This window comes from Homalodisca vitripennis, chromosome 2, assembly GCF_021130785.1.
Source record: "Homalodisca vitripennis isolate AUS2020 chromosome 2, UT_GWSS_2.1, whole genome shotgun sequence".
Classification (NCBI taxonomy): domain Eukaryota; kingdom Metazoa; phylum Arthropoda; class Insecta; order Hemiptera; family Cicadellidae; genus Homalodisca; species Homalodisca vitripennis.
Genome location: NC_060208.1, coordinates 188,782,310 through 188,802,577, shown reverse-complemented (window position 1 = coordinate 188,802,577; position 20,268 = coordinate 188,782,310). Strand labels below are relative to the sequence as shown.

The 20,268-nt window shown below is 36.3% G+C and overlaps 2 protein-coding genes across 2 annotated transcripts in view; one reads left to right on the top strand and one right to left on the bottom strand.

Moving 5' to 3' along the window:
* LOC124355183 overlaps positions 1–20,268 on the bottom strand; it is a 180,928-nt gene that overhangs the window by 30,254 nt on the left and 130,406 nt on the right. The window lies entirely within an intron of this gene.
* The window catches only part of LOC124355184 (carbohydrate sulfotransferase 11-like), a 132,110-nt gene continuing 118,104 nt past the window's right edge, over positions 6,263–20,268 (top strand). Inside the window, exon 1 of the mRNA XM_046806189.1 lies at positions 6,263–6,440. Within this exon, the coding sequence (XP_046662145.1) occupies positions 6,312–6,440 (129 nt within the window). The 5' untranslated portion in view covers positions 6,263–6,311. The remainder of the gene's footprint in view (positions 6,441–20,268) is intronic.

Sequence of the window (20,268 nt, the reverse complement as noted above, 5' to 3'; positions counted from 1 at the left end):
ATGTAACAGATCCAGACTAAACTTACAGTGACAATATTTGTATAAAGCTTGGATGAGTTCATTAGCCAAATTCCATACTGCCTTGTATGTACGGGTTCATGCAATACAACGCAAGCTTGTGAACACGATGACTGCCGTAATATGTAACAGATCCAGACTAAACTTACAGTGACAATATTTGTATCAAGCTTGGATGAGTTCATTAGCCAAATTCCATACTGCCTTGTATGTACGGGTTCATGCAATATAACGCAAGCTTGTGAACACGATGACTGCCGTAATATGTAACAGATCCAGACTAAACTTACAGTGACAATATTTGTATAAAGCTTGGAAGAGTTCATTAGCCAAATTCCATACTGCCTTGTATGTACGGGTTCATGCAATATAACGCAAGCTTGTGAACACGATGACTGCCGTAATATGTAACAGATCCAGACTAAACTTACAGTGACAATATTTGTATAAAGCTTGGAAGAGTTCATTAGCCAAATTCCATACTGCCTTGTATGTACGGGTTCATGCAATATAACGCAAGCTTGTGAACACGATGACTGCCGTAATATGTAACAGATCCAGACTAAACTTACAGTGACAATATTTGTATAAAGCTTGGAAGAGTTCATTAGCCAAATTCCATACTGCCTTGTATGTACGGGTTCATGCAATATAACGCAAGCTTGTGAACACGATGACTGCCGTAATATGTAACAGATCCAGACTAAACTTACAGTGACAATATTTGTATAAAGCTTGGAAGAGTTCATTAGCCAAATTCCATACTGCCTTGTATGTACGGGTTCATGCAATATAACGCAAGCTTGTGAACACGATGACTGCCGTAATATGTAACAGATCCAGACTAAACTTACAGTGACAATATTTGTATAAAGCTTGGATGAGTTCATTAGCCAAATTCCATACTGCCTTGTATGTACGGGTTCATGCAATATAACGCAAGCTTGTGAACACGATGACTGCCGTAATATGTAACAGATCCAGACTAAACTTACAGTGACAATATTTGTATAAAGCTTGGATGAGTTCATTAGCCAAATTCCATACTGCCTTGTATGTACGGGTTCATGCAATATAACGCAAGCTTGTGAACACGATGACTGCCGTAATATGTAACAGATCCAGACTAAACTTACAGTGACAATATTTGTATAAAGCTTGGATGAGTTCATTAGCCAAATTAATTGATAATCAATGAAACATTTCAATCGAGCAAAATTTTTAACTCTACTATTTTCCAACACAGACACAAAACTGTTCATTTTTTAATATTCTAAATATTTATGAACCACGTTTTTTTAGTTATTCTTTCACTTTATATACATATAAAGTTTCAAGATGGCAGCCGTTCAAAGGTTGGAATAGAAGCGATTATATATAAGTTATTATGCAACGTACAGCAAAACTAAATAGTATTTTTAAATTTTCAGATCATTTATAATAATGTATGTTCAAATAATAACATGTTTTATTGATGTTAGACAATTACAATGAATTGTACAACAAAGGCCAATTAGTATTTATAAAGAAGCTAAAATGTATCACTCACTCTGCCAGTAAAACATACAAAGGTGCATGCATTCAGCCTCCATTTGCTCGCTAATTATTTCAACCTTCGACACTACGTTATTATCTTTCTCCGAAATCATTGGTCTCCCATTTATACAGGAACTTGCCTACACTATGAAAAGCCTTTAAGCCAGTAGCAGATTAAGGCGAGTCTTAGATGCCATAGACATTTCTTTAATTATTAGCAAGTTTGGTACAGTACAACACCTGCTTGCGAGGGCAAGTGCTCGAAGGCTACCGTCATGTACCGGCCAGTGTGGAGATTATTCCTGCCTCTGGTGTTGTGATTGTGTAAGAGTATGTATCAGCCCCGTGTTAAGTCACATTTAGACAAGCAAAATGGTACAGTTTCAAGGGTGTACAGTTCGAGGACTTTAGCTGTGCGCGTAACCTTGAGTGTGTGGTGATAGGCGAGAGGGGTGGCGGGGTAGCATTATGCGCTGCGTCCCGAAAACATGTCCTGTGACTCATGGATAAACCCTCCTTTCAGGAATCGTATTGACCCAAATAACTAATCACACTCACTACAATCAGTCTGTTTTGTGACAATGCTGATTGTGGTGGAATTAAATAACAAGAGAATACCAAATAATAGCAATACTCGGACTTATCCTTTTTTCAGTTGTTATGGTGTTGTTTAACGTGCTTTTGAAAATAATGTATTTGTTAATACTAATCTGCAAATCGAAGTCGTGAGTTTAAAGTCTTTAAAGAGATTGTTGCGCCTTCATCTCAGCGGCTAGCACGTAAACGCAACCCGCCACACATATAGCGTTTATTTGTTGAAAGGGTAGTATTTGGGCACTACGAGCACAGCTAAATTCCTTCAACTGTAGAGGCAGTTTTACGATTATATTAACATGCTAACATGGACACATCCCATCCGTGTTTTGTAAATTAAACATCTAATCTAAAATGCATCTTCAGTTTGACATCTGTAGATGACATCCAGATGTGGAATCTACCTTTTACCGACTGTGCCGGAAGGGAAATTTTATTTGACATAGAATTCCTTAAAAATTGAATTGGCCTAAGAGTACCTTGCGGAATTGAATAAGGAGTAAGAGAAAGTTTGAAAAGAAATTAAATTAAAAATTCATTATTTCTACAGGTAAAGTCAGACTTTTCTTACTCTCAAACTGTACAATAGTTACACATACTTTACTTTTGTTGATATCCGAATTATTAAAACAATCTTACAGATCTGTTTCGTGATCCCTTGGAATATTTTATTTTACGTGTTAGGTACTGTTTTATGGGTTTTATAATATAGTCTTGGAATTTATGTTTTGATTTTTAAAGTGCTTACGACTGACTAAGCTAACGACTTAATGATATATAAAGCATTCTTTATGGTTCATTTATTGTTTACAATAATATAAATTATTCTAATTCTTTGAAAAATACTTTCATACATTTTGTTGAAAACAAAGAAAAAAGATTTGTTGTACCCCACTGGGTTATAACCGATGCAGCCGCTTTATCAATGTAAGAATTATAGTTCTTAACTACAACAAAATGGCAGTAAGGGTACTGTATTTAAAAATAACTCAGTATATCTTTAACGTACGTATGTTTCACGTATCTAATAACATAACTGCACTCAACTATAATATAATGCACAATGTTGCTGATAATACATCGCACACAAGAGTCTAGAGTCTACTTCTTCACCTTCATCATTAAGACACGTCAGCAAGTTTTACATTATTGATTAACACTTCTGCTACCGACCACTCCAGTATAGTATTAAGATGGCCATATGTCAGTATCGTTAATTCTATTCTATTTTCTATTCTTCTACCGTTTCTATTTTCTACCGTTCCTGCGATAACATAGCCCGCTGGCCCATTCCCCTTCCACTCAGAATACCGGGAAATAGTTTTATCTGTGTCCCACCTGTCCTCATCTCTATTTATCTCAATCCCACTTAAAAATTTCTATACTAGCAGGGCACTATTTTATGTTTGGAAAGCGTTCTTTTAGAAGTTCATTATACACGTTTTTATGCAAATCCATCAAGTATTTAGTATTGCTGTCTTCATAACAGTCTGCAGTTTATTTATATACTAATAAATATAAACACGTCATGTTATATATTGATTTTATGAGGTTCAACGTACAGCTTTAACATTTGTAAACAAACGCTTTGGAAAAACAATATGAAATAGCAAAATGTTGTTAAAATTGGTTTTTTCAACTGCACAAACACGAATAAAAACTTAGCTATAGTAGGGGTACAATAGTATACAACCCAATAACACTGAGCCGCTACAAAGAGTTTGGTGTAAATGTTTGTAATTTAAAGGATTTTAAAAATGTACAGGGATCAAGTGCTCTGGCGACGATTAAGTCACTGAACATTTTTCAGTGTGCTCATGAAATTTTCATTATTGCTAAGGTTTGCGGGGGCCAAATTCACCCTTAAAAAGGTAACACAAGTTTAACTAAGGAGATATTCGGAGTAGAGCGTAGGCAGCAGTCGCTCAGGCAGCTGTATACACAATGTCCTCGCAGCTTAATTTTAGTCACATTATGATAAGTTCAATTTTGAACAATGAGTAGTAGCATCTGTCTTACTGTGTAACGAGTAACTGGGAATTGGTAGAGAAATTAGACGCATATAAAAGGACTCTGTTGTCAGAGAACTCAAGATTACGTGTATGAAGATCAAACAAAAGGCTGTATTTATGTAGACTAATAAAAAAATATTTAGTATAATATTTACTGTTGTATAACCATTGTATTTTTATTGTTTTACTTTATAACCTATGTATATACAGCATGTACTTGACTCTGTCATACAACAAAAGTTGTCTTACGACATTAAAGGAATTTGAATTTGAATTTGAATTTGAATCTGTAGGGAAGGTAAAAGGTAAATTATGGTGAATAAAAGGTAAAAGTCAGAAAACCGCAGCATTATATGTGGCGAAGAGCTTTCAGAATTGAACTGGCTTGGTTCAGTAATGTCTTAGAGATTATACAGAAAGTATTGCAAAGCATAACGAAAATTGTGTAAAAATGTCTTAAATTTTAAGATTTCCGAATCACACTAAGTCCAAATATTTGCTTTCATGATCAAACTCTTGAAATATTCCGGCCTGAGCCAACTTTAGTCAACAAATGTGACAACGAAACTGCCAATAATACGCGTCCGCCTGTATGGTTGAATTAAAAGCGCAGAGCTTTATCGTGATTGAGTCAAGCTTAACCATGCAACGATCAATATGATCAACAGTAATCAATTTTCATCAGATCACCAGGTTTCGATGATTTAACACTGCTTTCGCTGTTATCTTTTTTTATTTCTAAATTATGCTTTTCGACTATTTCTAAGATCTTACTTATTATCCTTGGATAACAGTAGGGGATATCTGTAAGTACTTTTGTTTTACCGAATTTTATTGTATACATGTGATTGTATTCCCTCTCTCATCTCGTACAGCTAGAATTCTCGTTTCTCCGGTGTAGGTTGAGCGACACTACAAGAAACTCCGTCGACTTCAGGTGTACACAGTGGTGGTACCGTGTTCAATAGTGTCTTGACACTGTGTGTCCTTAATATCCTACCTATTAATCTGGGTGTCATCGTACCCATTCTCCTTTAATGTGTCGTATGTCCTCTTCTCTGCATTTACTTATCCTAATCTGACGCAAAGATCACCCAATTAATTTGGGTATTCAACTCCGAAACCCTGGGCTGGATGATGATGATGAGATCGGCGTTCGGACATTTATTGGTATATTGTTTTCCTATTTACCGAATGTCCAACACTCCCGTCTGACTTTCTAGTGTTGTTATACATCCAAAAATGGTTAACAACTGTTATTTTCAACTTCTATGACAATATAATGTTACGAAATATAACTTTTATTTTTGTATGAATTCATTAAAGCTGTATTGACAGTAGGGTCAAACTGTCCATACATAATTTAAGTAGCAAGCCCGTAAATGCAGCCTCTATAGCGCTCATTCCAGTGCGATGTTCTCAGTTCTCCACAAATACGATTCCTGCTACAAGTGGCAATGGCGACTTCATTGCCGTTTCACATCATCAGTTTACTAACAGAAAAAAAGAAATGTTGACTGGAGGCATATTTCTGTCAATTCTGCTATTTTCTTATATTCAATTTCCTTAAGTAATTCTTTAAGGAATTGGCAATTTGGTGAAAAGCGATGCAAAGCGGAAACTGACTAGTATGCCACTTTCGACACATTTTATCATTTAGATTAAATTTATTGAATCCGTTACGTATGAATCGGACTTTCCCACGCAATCAGATAACAATTTATAGATAGCAAATACAGTTTACTGCAGGAGTGACCAGTGAAGTTTAGTAGCGGAAGGGTTTGTTGTTAAAAGGAATCGCAAAGTGATGTTCAATTGAGAACGTGTGACACACACATTGGATACTTACACTTTAAGTAGTGAAATCTCGTCAACAGGAAAGAAAGCCTTACGGTACGGTTACCTTGATTTCAAGAACCGTCCAGAACGAATTTTGAAATTTTTAATTGATAGTTGTAAAAGTTGTGTTCGGTTTTAATTCGGTGGTTGGTGGTATTATACGTACCATAAAGGGGCAGGTAGGTGATTGCAGTGCTGCCAGCTCGGTAGGCGGTGGGGGGAGAGTGGCGCTACGCGGGTGGCACACCTGGGATCGATAGCGTCGTCTGCTGCCGGTTCTGTCAGTGGCCCGCGAGCGAGCCATGGGTCGCGATGGTGTCGTTATCAGTGCGCGTGTTGCGACGCTGCGTCACCTCTCTCCTGCTCGCGCTCTTCTGCCTGCCCGTCGCTGTCCTCATCTTCGACACGCTGCCGCAGCGACACCCCGTCCACCACAGTCAGGTACCGTACCACCCCCGCGTGCCGCGCCATGTGGCGACCATGCCGGGAGTCGATACCCGGACATGATGGCACAGTCCAGGCCGCAATAAATAACCTTCTCACTTCGCCGACCTGTCAAGTGTATTAATAAACTCGGCTACACAGTGGACGACTACGTACTTCTTTATCACAAAATACGTTAATATTAGTTGTAAAATATTACATAGACACGTGTATACAATATACTAAAGTAGGCTTTTAAACTAGTGAAAGCCAGCAAAGATTCAATTAAAAGAAAGCTTGTAACACTTTAAATATAGTGCCATTAGGTACTTTAATTATAGCAACTATTGTCAACCATTTAGTGTGAAGGAACCCTGCAACGTAATTGCCTAAAATAATAGCAACAGACCTAAGCTCAAATTTAATTAAAGAAAAATTACAAGTTAGCGTAAAACCCCATTGCGACAAGTTGAGATCTGCAATTTATGTCCTTTTAAAATCAATCTCTTATACACGACATAATTTACATTAGTTAAGATTAGTGTTGTAATGGAAAAAAGATGCATCTGTACTAATCACAAATATTTTTAAGTTGAGACGATTTTTAAATGGAAGTATGCAAATATAAAATATATATATATATATATATATATATATATATATATATATATATATATTGTTGTTGTTTATATTTCCTAGAATTACAATGATTCAAATCAACTGTTACTATTTTCATTTGGATTCTATCGTTAACTAAAGAATTGTTCTTATTTTTTTAGGGCTAGTTCTACCTCTCAGAAGAAATAGATAAAGCTCCTGCACACAAATCTAACCAATAAAGGAATAAAATTATAAAATTACCACAATAATGTACACTTTCGTCTTAATTATGGCGGCTCAAAAATAAAGAGTTTTGAGTTTAATAAAAGAGTTAATACATACTAAGTTAATTACAACCGTTGATTATTGTTCTCCGATATTAGTAAAAATGAAATAACATAACAATATTGTTTTATCATCATCACCATTAGAAAAAGTGACGATGATAAAACAATATTTCAACAAATTTCATATGAAAAAATATATTGACTAATAGCGGTAAATTCGAAATTGAAATAAAATGTAATTAAAGTAAAGTACGCATATAACATATCAGATTTAGATTTTTCGCCTGTATGAGCTTAATATTGAGGTCCGCGTATGATGTAATACATTTTTTTAAATTCAGCTTTCAAAGTTATTATATTTAAAGGTACTAAATACATCTCACTATCCCATTTGTATAGTTTACAATTTAAATGTAATTTTGTAACAGAATGTCACAAAAATGTAAATGACGTCATTGCTGGCGTCTATATAAATATCTGTAGTCTGTGCTATAACTATTTAAGAAGCAGAGATCACGCAGATTACCACCTCTCAATTCACAATGTTAGATAGTGCATGCAATTTGAAGCTTGAAAAAGGTCAGTGCGTGCGTTTAGGTATAACTAATTACGAAGCGATCGCTTGATTTGTTCCAAATTGGTTTTGTTCTGTACATTATGTTCCTTAATGAATATTCAACCCTGTGTCGATTAAAAATAATGGAAACAATACTTTGTTAGTTTACGTAGAAAAAAAATGTTTGAAATCTTGCTGATCGCAAAATTGGCTCATAATATCTTAAACTCAGTGTATAAGTAAGTATAGCTATGTCATGACTGAATAAAAATTGGGTCTTAAAATTAAACATGTACAACGTTTCCTCAAAACAAGAACACAATTTGGATAAAGAACTCAATACACAAGAGTGCATGTTAAAAAGTTTATGTTTTTATTGAACAGTCATAAAAAAAACAGATTGACAAATCGGATACAATAATTTGAATTATAACAACATCTGCTTACTGTGAGTAAGATTTATTTTTCAATGTTTATCAGAAAAAAAATCACTTTACCACAAAAACCACCGTTATACTCGTTCTTATTACTTATTGAAAGTGAACGGAAAGCGTTTCTTAAACGCTTTCAAAACGCCCCGAGGCTGGAGTTCTCGAATGCGGACCTAAATAGACCCACCCGATTTCACGGACTGCACACATGTAATGTGTAGGTATTTTCTAAATAAGAATAGAATATTCATACCAGGAAGTATGTCCATGTAACATTTAAGTACACTCGGTTGAGTAGTTAACGCGTGAAAACAAAACAAAAATACACAGACACTTTCGCATTTATAAAATTATTAGGATACCTTTCATTTAATTTAAATTATACTTTAATATTTATCATCTCCTAGTTCTTAACATATACAAAGAAAATTCTTTTTTGGGGACAGATGATGAAATTTAACCATAATCCTAAACACTAGGAAAATAGGATAGCTATTATAATGTCATCATTCCCAAATTAATGTAAAATTAAATAATTCGTACGATTAAAATCATATATCAAATCTTCAAGACATGTATTACACTTAAGTTGTACGACGTACGTCACTTTGACGCCCCAATAGTATGACGAACTATTTAGAAATTTTTAAACAGATACGCCAGAGAATGGTGATTAAATTTACAATATCCTTACTTCAACGTGAGGCGGCCCAGAGCACCTTTTGTTCTTTGCATAAGCATTGATAACGCTAATTAAAGCAAAATATGTTATGGTATCAATATATCCTCAATAATTGTACATAATTCTAAATATTGAAAAACTTCTTAACCAGCAGGTACCCTAAAAAATGTTCACCCGCAAACAATACAATACTACAAAATGTTACCATTCACGGATCAATGCAAACTTCTACTACCAATATCTATTGCTGGTAGATATGAACATCAACTATTCCATTATCTTAAATTGTAAAATAATTTTGATTTTAACGTTCTTGTCTCCCATATTGCCATCCTGTGTGGGCAGATGAATTGAAACAATGGAATCAATTTGTTATTTCTTCTGTTTTTAGTTATTATATGATTTAAATTAATAAAATTCGATTTTGAGTGAATTGTTACGTCGAAAGAATGCTAAATGTAATTTAAAGAAGTGCAAGGCTATAATTTATATAAATTAAACGAAACCGGGAGTTCAACGTAATTAATTATAGATCGAAGTGATTTTACACATCAAGTAGGCCTACAGACTTAATTCTCTAGCCAAAGTGTAATGTGGTCCATAACCGAAATAACTCATGATGTCATGATCTTCATACTTTTTTTATCTTTCAACGAGTGTCATTCAAGAACAACGGTACTCCATGTTACAAGTGGGTTTTAGGTTTCGGAGTAAAAATTTAATCTTTCCCGGAAATGATAATTGTTCAAAAACACTTCAAATTCTTAAACAGGACTGAATCTACACCCAACTTTAAGTAAACATTAAATAAATAAATGAAGTCATATAATTCATGGATGTGAATTTTTGATAGGTATGCAAGGATATATATTTTTTTACCCTTATCCACTCCTCGTTGGAGTAAAAAGTCCTTATCATCGAAACTGGGAAGGACGACTATAGGAGTGAAGTAATATGCATCTTCTCTCTTCCACCTAAATGTATGCAATTTATAATGAAGTGAGGAAGAAGTACTTTCGAGGAATTTGAACTTCTCGCGGTTATCGTAATGGCATCGATACATACATTTTTCTTAAAACCTTATGAACAGTAACTAAAACATCTTTTATTGTAAATGGACGTAACCTCTTGGTCATAGTTTTAAATTATAAAAATAACAACAAATATTTTTGTAAGTCAATGACAATATTTATTCTCCGGTTTTGGGAAATGTCTTTTGACATCCGAATTTCATCGACATTCCTCGCATAGTTTAGCTTTCGATAATTTTATGACAGAATTCATAAATCCACAATGTTTTTACATTCTTTACGCGAGTGTTAAGATGTCATGTTTTAGCGTCCATAGCCTTCGTTCATTCCAAAGGATCAACAAGAACTCGTCATACAATAACTTACAAATAATCATTTACAAATTAACGCCAGCTCATTTTCTAGCTTATAGTTTCTAGTAATTTTAGCTGTGGCACGTGTTCAACAATCTAAGTGGCTAGGCTAGATTTTGTATAAAGCGAGTCCCAAATGTCCGCTAAATCGCAGAAATTGCGGGATGTCGTAGCGTAATTTGACCAGTGACAATTTACCCACAATTTTAAGTTGTATTTGATTGCAAAATACTTTGCTCAAGTCTGGATGGGTTCTAGGTTACATTTGGATATGTTGGAGCAGTAACGTGGATTCTGCGATATTCTGGTACTTTATTATCGTATTAACCCATTGTTTTATTAATGTTTTTAAATACACATAAAATTCCTACACACAATTTATAAAAATAGAATATTTATAAGAACAAAATGGTACCACGTGGAAATTTAAGGCGTCATTTGTGCGGCTTGGTGATGTTTAATGCGATTTCATGCTGTTTGTAGCAGCTTTAATAATCTGTTTCTTTAGATAGATTTTAATCTTTTAGATACTATAAAATAGAAATTACGATTCCAATACTGCTAACACAAATTAGAAACAATAATTTCGACAGTTCGTTTTTAAATCATGCTTGAAAAATAAGCTGACGGCATGAGTTTACGGATTAGGCGCACAAGTTTCGAGAATAAAGCACGACAATTTGAGATTTCCGGTGTCACGTCGCAGCCATAAACATGCCGATCAATGATCCGGGAACATTTTCGGTGTTAAAAGAATGATTTATCTTGTCGCTTATCGCAATATACGCGCTTTGCCGGCCACGTCGAGTGCCGCTATCTTGAGTTTTTGACACGCTGGTAAAATATTATATAATGTGTAGATAAAGAACTGACGTGGAATCTTCGAGGTAACTTCGTCTTTTACACACTTCAATTCCCCACTCACCACTGGCTGGTTTACACTGGTGTTGTAGACCTGGCCCAGTGTACTCAGCATGTTTTAGAAAAATGCGTATACACCCGGTTTAGAGAAGATATGAAAGTCCCGTAATACGTACGTTGCTTTTAATAATTGCTTGAAAAGTGTGTACGGGGATTTGTTGGTAAAAGAGGTTAATAAACTGGAGGTACAGGAAAACATAGAGCACCAGCTTGGGTAAGAGATTATATTTAAGTCACTCTTATTGCATTAGCTATGTTATTGCTTTTTAAGAGTATAGGCAATTACTCAGAAAAACATAAAATAACAGTGAACTTCATTTGAATCTCCAAAAAGCTACTGAAAGAGTGTCAGCTGAAGAACTCATTAACGTTTAGATTGATATTATCCTGCCTTGCAACTGAAAACAATTTCGTTTCGAGTGACCCGGCCAGCAATATCCAAGTTCACTCCAGAAGTACGAGTGTGTGATGCCATTCACTCTCCGAGTATTATCTCACAATGTTAATGTTGTTATTTCAAAACAAAAATATTTAAAAGAAGACACATTAACATATTAGGTTCTTAATCATTGATTTTGACTTATACATAACGCAAAACGATTAATTTGTTAATTTTAGTTAGCTCCTGGTTACATTTAGAACTAATGTGTAACTAAATGAAGGATAGACATCGTGTTTTTTTTCTTTGCGTTTAGCTTATTATACTGCATACCGAGTCATTCTTAGCATGCCTTTACAAAGTTGTAAACTGTTGTATGTAGCAACTGTTTTTGTTAGTATGGGTGCTGAGATTTCAGAAACATTCTGAGTAACGGTAAACCTTTAACGACCTTTCATGTTTAGTTCAAGCATTTCAATAAATCTAAAACGAAGAGAACGTTTGTGTGGACCGCAGCAGATTGATTACTGTACATTGGTCGGATTTACAAACATAGCGTAAAAACCATTGTGTAGGGGTCGAACCAGTTCATAAAAGTGGTTATATCCCAAACGAAACTACTGGATTTGTCCGTCAGCTTTTCCTGGAACTTAAATTGTCCGTCCCTTAGCTCACTCTATTTTCCACCCTAGGGAGTTGACATTCATAATCGACTGAACAAGAATAACAAACATGGCGTGATTTGAATATCATAGCAATTATTGTTTTAGGCCAAATTGTTATACTGTGAAACACACGGGACGAAGTCACTGAGAACATTTTAATACAGTCCATGGATTTTCCAAAAAGAATTGTTTTTCGGAGGCAGTCCCATTTAAGGTTCATATTTAGGCGCTATCAGAATTTATTCTAGTCTACAAAACAGTCTACTTTGCTCTATCGTTCCGGTAGTCATTACGAACAGCGCTGACGACAATTACGTATACTCCAGTTTACAAGATTCTTGCTATGAATTTCATTCAAATATTTTTCCTGGTGGCAGTCAAGTTTTCTTACAATTGCATGACGGCTTTATACTTGTTTATTAAATTCAAATAGTATCGAATGTATGCAATTGCCTTACGTAGTGGTTACTACAGTTATTGCAAGAACCCAAGTTAAGCATCGTCGAGGATGGCGGTCGACGGTGACTGCTGAGTGATCCTGTCCTTGCCATCAGCCTCTCTGGCCATTGGTACTGTCTAGGTCAAATGTAAAAGAAGGCGTAGAGCGCTAACTTACTTAAGTTGATTTATGTTATTCAATTCAAGAACTGATAATTTTAAATTTAGTAATACTACTTTTCTTCCATGACCTACGCCCTACATGTTGTATTTAAAGATGTATATTGAGTTACGTACCCTAGTTAATTGATACAACAGATTTAAATCTGTTTTAGATCTATTCTGAAATTTTAATATTTCAATGAAAATATTATTAAACGAAATTTGTATTGGTTCAATACTGTTAGCTGGATATAACGTTTGACTAAAAAATAAAATGAAAATTCTGAATAACAGTTTGTATCACAATCTCGTATCTCTCGCCATTCAAACCGCAGTTTTGATTTCGTAAAACCGCAATATATTTTGTGATTGCAGGAACGGTTCGTATTTATTACTCGGCTTGACTCAAACAATTGGTTACAGGTTGAGCCGTTAAACTAAAAGGTTTCCATTAAAGTATTGTATCGTGAATTTTAACGGCTTGGCCTCCGAGTTAAAGGGTAACAACACGGGAAACATCCTCTCGAGGATACTCTCAATACCATTCACAAATGACAACATGTCACGTCACGTCGTATTGATGAGTATGGAGGATCCTCTCAACTTTATTCACAAATAACAACATGTCACATCACGTCGTATTGTGGAGTCTGGAGGATCCTCTCAAGACCATTCACACATGACAACATGTCACGTCACGTCGTATTATGGAGTCTGGAGGGTCCTCTCAAGACCATTCACAAATGACAACATGTCACGTACGTCATGTCGTATTGTGCAGTCTGGAGGATCCTCTCAAGACCATTCACAAATGACAACATGTCACGACACGTCGTATTGATGAGTATGGAGGATCCTCTCAACTTTATTCACAAATAACAACATGTCACATCACGTCGTATTGTGGAGTCTGGAGGATCCTCTCAAGACCATTCACAAATGACAACATGTCACGTCACGTCGTATATTGGAGTCTGGAGGATTCTCTCAAGACCATTCACAAATGACAACATGTCACGTCACGTCGTATTGTGGAGTCTAGAGGATCCTCTCAAGACCATTCACAAATGACAACATGTCACGACACGTCGTATTGATGAGTATGGAGGATCCTCTCAACTTTATTCACAAATAACAACATGTCACATCACGTCGTATTGTGGAGTCTGGAGGATCCTCTCAAGACCATTCACAATGACAACTTGTCACGCCACGTCGTATTATGGAGTCTGGAGGATCCTCTCAAGACGATTCACAAATGACAACATGTCACGTCACGTCGTATTGTGGAGTCTGGAGGATCCTCTCAAGACCATTCACAATATGACAACATGTCACGTCACGTCGTATTGTGGAGTCTAGAGGATCCTCTCAAGACTATTCACAAATGACAACATGTCACGTCACGTCGTATTGATGAGTATGGAGGATCCTCTCAACTTTATTCACAAATAACAACATGTCACATCGTCGTATTGTCGGAGTATGGAGGATCCTCTCAAGACCATTCACACATGACAACATGTCACGTCACGTCGTATTATGGAGTCTGGAGGGTCCTCTCAAGACCATTCACAAATGAAATGTCACGTCATGTCGTATTGTGGACTCTGGAGGATCCTCTCAAGACTATTCACATATGACAACTTGTCACGACACGTCGTATTGTGGAGTCTGGAGGATCCTGTCAAGACCATTCACAAATGACAACATGTCACGTCACGTCGTATTGTGGAGTCTGGAGGACCCTCTCAAGACCATTCACATATGACCACATGTCACGTCACGTCGTATTGTGGAGTCTGGGGGATCCTCTCAAGACCATTCACATATGACAACATCTCACGTCACGTCGTATTGTGGAGTCTGGAGGATCCTCTCAAGATCATTTACAAATGATGTAATCTCACAATCTCAAACATACTAGTACTTGTTTGTGTAGAAAACCTGCGTATTTAATATGTTCTACAGGAAATGTGACATAAATGAAATTCTTGGCTTTTATCTGATGTATGTGTCACAAGCGTTTATCTTATCTCCGTAGAGTCAACTTATTTGTATTTTAAAGTGTGTTTATACGTTTGACACATACCTATTAAACAAACTCAAGCGATTTTACTACCAGACTGTTGCAAGCTGAGGTGTTAACACTAACCACGACTGTGCTCACATGCTGTTCTGTATTTTATTGGAGACGCCTAAAAATCTATCAATTCCTTGTCATAAATATACCTATGTATATGCTTTAATTTTACATAAAAATCACATCCAAAATACATTGACGGGGCTCTTCTTCTTTTCAACGACATCCAAATATGTGATCATCACTTTACTTTATTAAGATTGATAACTCATGAAGATTTATTTGTGAATTTGCCAGATGACGATATATGGAAATGTATATACAATACATATTTATATAAAATTATATATATAGAATTTTTATAACATGTTATATATTATTTTGATATTTTAAAAGGTGCCAAAGACCTGTCAATGCAGAAATCCCCGTAATAATTAAGGACTTACATTAAAATTGTAGACTACCGTTGTTTTACCTGACACAAAATAATCACCTATTAAAAATGCTACTACTTATTTACTCATCCTCCCCTCACAGCCGTATTCAGACACACATTTGGCTAAGTTCAGCAATTGAGGGTGCTAAGTCGTCAACCGTATCACGCCATGGAAATCATGCTACCTGCTACAACACAATGTAAAATTACATTGGAGTGAAATTAGTGTAAACAAGCGTCGATCCCGGGCGATGTGAAGCAACTATTGGACATAAATATACCGGCCGCTGGCGCTTGCGCCGCTCCAGTGCTAAGTGCTACGTTCTTATTGACCATTGAACTAAAGGTCTGTCCGGAACATCGGCCGGCCGTGGCCGCACCACTGCTAACATTTATTGAACATTGAACAAGACTTCTGTACAGAACATCGGACGGCCGTGGCCCATCACTGCTAAGATCTTATTGAACCTTGAACAAGACGTCTGTACAGAAAATCGGACGGCCGTGGCCCATCACTGCTAAGATCTTATTGAACTAGACGTCTGTACAGAACATCGGCCGGCCGTGGCCGCACCACTGCTAAGATGTTATTGAACATTGAACTAGAGGTCTGTACAGAACATCGGCCGGCCGTGGCCGTAACTACTGCTAAGCATGTATTGAACATTGAACTAGAGGTCTGTACAGAACATCGGCCGGCCGTGGCCGCACCATTATTAAGCATTTATTGAACATTTAACTAGAGGTCTGTACAGAACATCGGCCGGCCGTGGCCCACCACTGCTAAGATCTTATTGAACATTGAACTAGAGGTCTGTACAGAACATCGGCCGGCCGTGGCCGCACCACTGCTAAGATCTTATTGAACATTGAACTAGAGGTCTGTACAGAACATCGGCCGGCCGTGGCCGCACCGCTGCCAAGCATTTCTTGAACATTGAACTAGAGGTCTGTACAGAACATCGACCGTCCGTGGCCGTACCACTGCCAAGCATCTTATTGAACATTGACCTAGAAGTCTGTACAGAACATCGGCCGGCCGTGGCCGTACCACTGCCAAGCATTTCTTGAACATTGACCTAGAGGTCTGTACAGAACATCGACCGGCCGTGGCCGTACCACTGCCAAGCATTTCTTGAACATTGACCTAGAGGTCTTGTACAGAACATCGGCCGGCCGTGGCCGTACCACTGCCAAGCATTTCTTGAACATTGACCTAGAGGTCTGTACAGAACATCGGCCGGCCGTGGCCGTACCACTGCCAAGCATTTCTTGAACATTGACCTAGAGGTCTGTACAGAACATCGGCCGGCCGTGGCCGTACCACTGCCAAGCATTTCTTGAACATTGACCTAGAGGTCTGTACAGAATATCGGCCGGCCGTGGCCGTACCACTGCCAAGCATTTCTTGAACATTGACCTAGAGGTCTGTACAGAACATCGGCCGGCCGTGGCCGTACCACTGCCAAGCATTTCTTGAACATTGACCTAGAGGTCTGTACAGAACATCGGCCGGCCGTGGCCGTACCACTGCCAAGCATTTCTTGAACATTGACCTAGAGGTCTGTACAGAACATCGGCCGGCCGTGGCCGTACCACTGCCAAGCATTTCTTGAACATTGACCTAGAGGTCTGTACAGAACATCGGCCGGCCGTGGCCGTACCACTGCCAAGCTTTTATTGAACATTGAACTAAGGGTCAGCTCAGAACATCGGCCGGCTGTGGCCGCACTATTTGCTATTTTTAACAGTGATTCTCTAACCTGGTATTGTATTTTTACCTTTCTCAGATGATTTTAATTAATATACACGCCAGAACCTTGATTCGAATTCGAGTCGCAAGGCGATTCCACAAAGCCACCAGAGGCACACTCTAAGAGACAATATAAACTCATATAACGGAGAGTAATTTTAAATAAATTTTTATTTTTTTAGATTTCGAAGTGAACACTTCGGGCGAAGATACTTAGAATATTTTGTTAACGAATGTTTCAGTAGTTTCACGTCAAGTAGATTTCGGAGATAGACAACTTTTGCAAAGCTTATACTAGTTTTGTCAGCTTATATTTATTTGTATTATTTGTATTATCTGTTATACTTTACAAAATTACTTATTTATTTACATACGGGAAACTTACATTGGGTCTTTTTCGTTTAAGGGCCAGCACAAAAGACCCTAGCTTGCCTATTCAAAACTCAGATCACGCAATGCTTGCTCTTTTAGAAAAAAATTAACTCGAGCTTGCAAAGTCCAAGCCCAGATCAACTCACCACGCTTTATTGACACACACAAAACTCAGACAGATCTAACGCAGGTTTCATTACAGGCAAAAGATAAGCGGCGCGCGTTTACCACTGATAAGATAAGACGAGTTTATACTAGAAGTAGTACCTGGACTACTGCCCTACGAACTAATAACAAAAAAAAAAAAAACGATTAAATGCACTGTCAAAATAGTAAAGGCCCTTAAACGAAAAAGACCCCTTACATTTCACACCACAAATTATATATTCAAACATAAAATACTTGATTGTTAACTTTACAGCTAATACACAGCCACAATATTATTTATCAATTCCTAAATGTAATCCAATTTTAATTCAATGTTACTAGATTATATCTTATACGAATAAAATATTGAACTTTAAAAACTGTATCAAGTTATCAATTTACTATCTACAAACATTAAATTTACTACATATTTCCTGAAAACTAATGTTCCACATTCCCAATACATCAACTTCGTAAATATTTTAATTCTAAACTATATGAAGATCTGTAGTACTGAAACAACTCATTAGAATTGTATTTATTTTATTATTCATCTGACCAGCTTCGAAGTTTAATGTTTATGCGTATTAAACAATAAAAAATCAATAAACTTAAACATAAACTAAGCATTATTTAAAAAAATATTATTTCGGTATATGGTTGGGGGGGGGGGGGTTCGGGATTAAAGTAAAGTAAAAAATTAATCACACTTAATTTATACAAGGCAGTGGCTACGCAGACCACCTAGAGACAGGCACCACTAAAGCCCTAACTAAACCTGAATGATCTCAAATAACACCCTTAATACCGTTAAAGGAATAGCAACGCAGAATATCTAGAGACGAACAGCGCAAAAGCTTTTAAAATCAAATTGAAAGGACGCCCCCCAAACCCATTATATTATGTTAATTATTATGGATAAACATTTAAACAACTTTGTAATTTGAAAATTGTATTTATCAATATCCCAGAAACATGTCACAACTCTGAATAAATAGCTTTAGCCCCCCTCCCAGAATAAACTTAATTTATTGTAACACGCAGAAATAACTTTGTTTAATACACATTTTTTTTCAGAAATTATTACTTATTTCATTGATGCATATATTATTAAGGTTAAATAGGTTCTTAGAAATCAATATTGAAAACCTAGTCGACGCAGATTGTGGTGACTACTACCATGTCCACCATTTCTCAGCGTTATTCAAATTATATTTTATCGTGCTATTGTTCTGTCCCATGGAAAATATACGCCTAGGATTTTTGACGTTTCTTCTGAAAGGGAGAGATAAAACGCGGATGGCTTGAGAAAGTTGAAAAATAAATATCTATAAATAATACTTAATATTAGTTAATAAACCACAATTAGTTGTACGGTATACTATAGGGACGCTACTACCCGCAACGCGGATATCCGAAGTTACGCGTTATCCCAAGTGCATTCAATTCAATTCAATAATTCTTTATTGTCATTATTTAACAATTATACAAAATTGTATGATATGCGTCACTGATCCTATTTTCAGCCAATAAGCTTCGTCATGTATAAACATTTTTAAATTAAAATTAAATAAACATTTCAAATAAGTAATAGTAATAATAATAAAATTGCATCCAATAAATAACTACACATATACACATATTTTAAAATCTGTCACATCAACTGAGCCGCACACCCTTCAGCTCCCCACACCTTTCAGCTCTGGCAACGTTGGTTGCTGAGTTCCAGGAACTCGCCTACGGAATAAAATGTGTTTTCTATTAAATATTCATTCAACGCATTTTTGAATTTTGACTGATTTGTGATATGTTTGATTTTTTTTCTGGTAAATAATTAATAAACCTGACACCCATCTGAGATGGGATATGGCCATGAACATTATAAGGATTATTTTTTTCGTATTTCAGTCGTCATTGGTATAAATCTATTTTGGAGTAGAACCCGGCTAAAATAAAAGTTTGTATAGATCGTTGTAAATTACTGCAGCATGAGAATACTTCTGCCTGGCTACAAAATGTCTTGTGTGAATCTTACAGTAGCGGCAGTGAACCGCTGCTAGGAGGCAAGTACAGTGTACTCGACCGTAGCCATGTTTCCAGCATGCACAGGAATATTGATACGTTTTAACAAATTGGATTGCAGACTTTTAATAATAGGGTTTAAAGACTGTGGTGGTTAAACTCTAACAGAATCATTACTAATAAATAAATTTGCACATAAATTAGCACAATTTCCTAAAATTGAAAATACTTGTTTTTAATTTTATTTTCCAACTAAAAGTAAAGCATTCACGTTTTAAACATTTCATTGCATTAGCCTTTTATTTTAGTCTTCTTTTAATCTTTTATTGCCTTAATCCTAAACGTTTTACTAGATTGCAGCAATATTCCAGGCGAACAGCAAATTCATTATTTGCCATTTCAATATGTAAGCAGGTTACCTACCTTTGAATTGCTGTACGTGTTGAAGAATAAATTCTTTCGCTGTCTGGAATGCATTTGCTTTACTATACGGTTAAACTGACTTTTAGCAGTAATTAGATTAGCGAT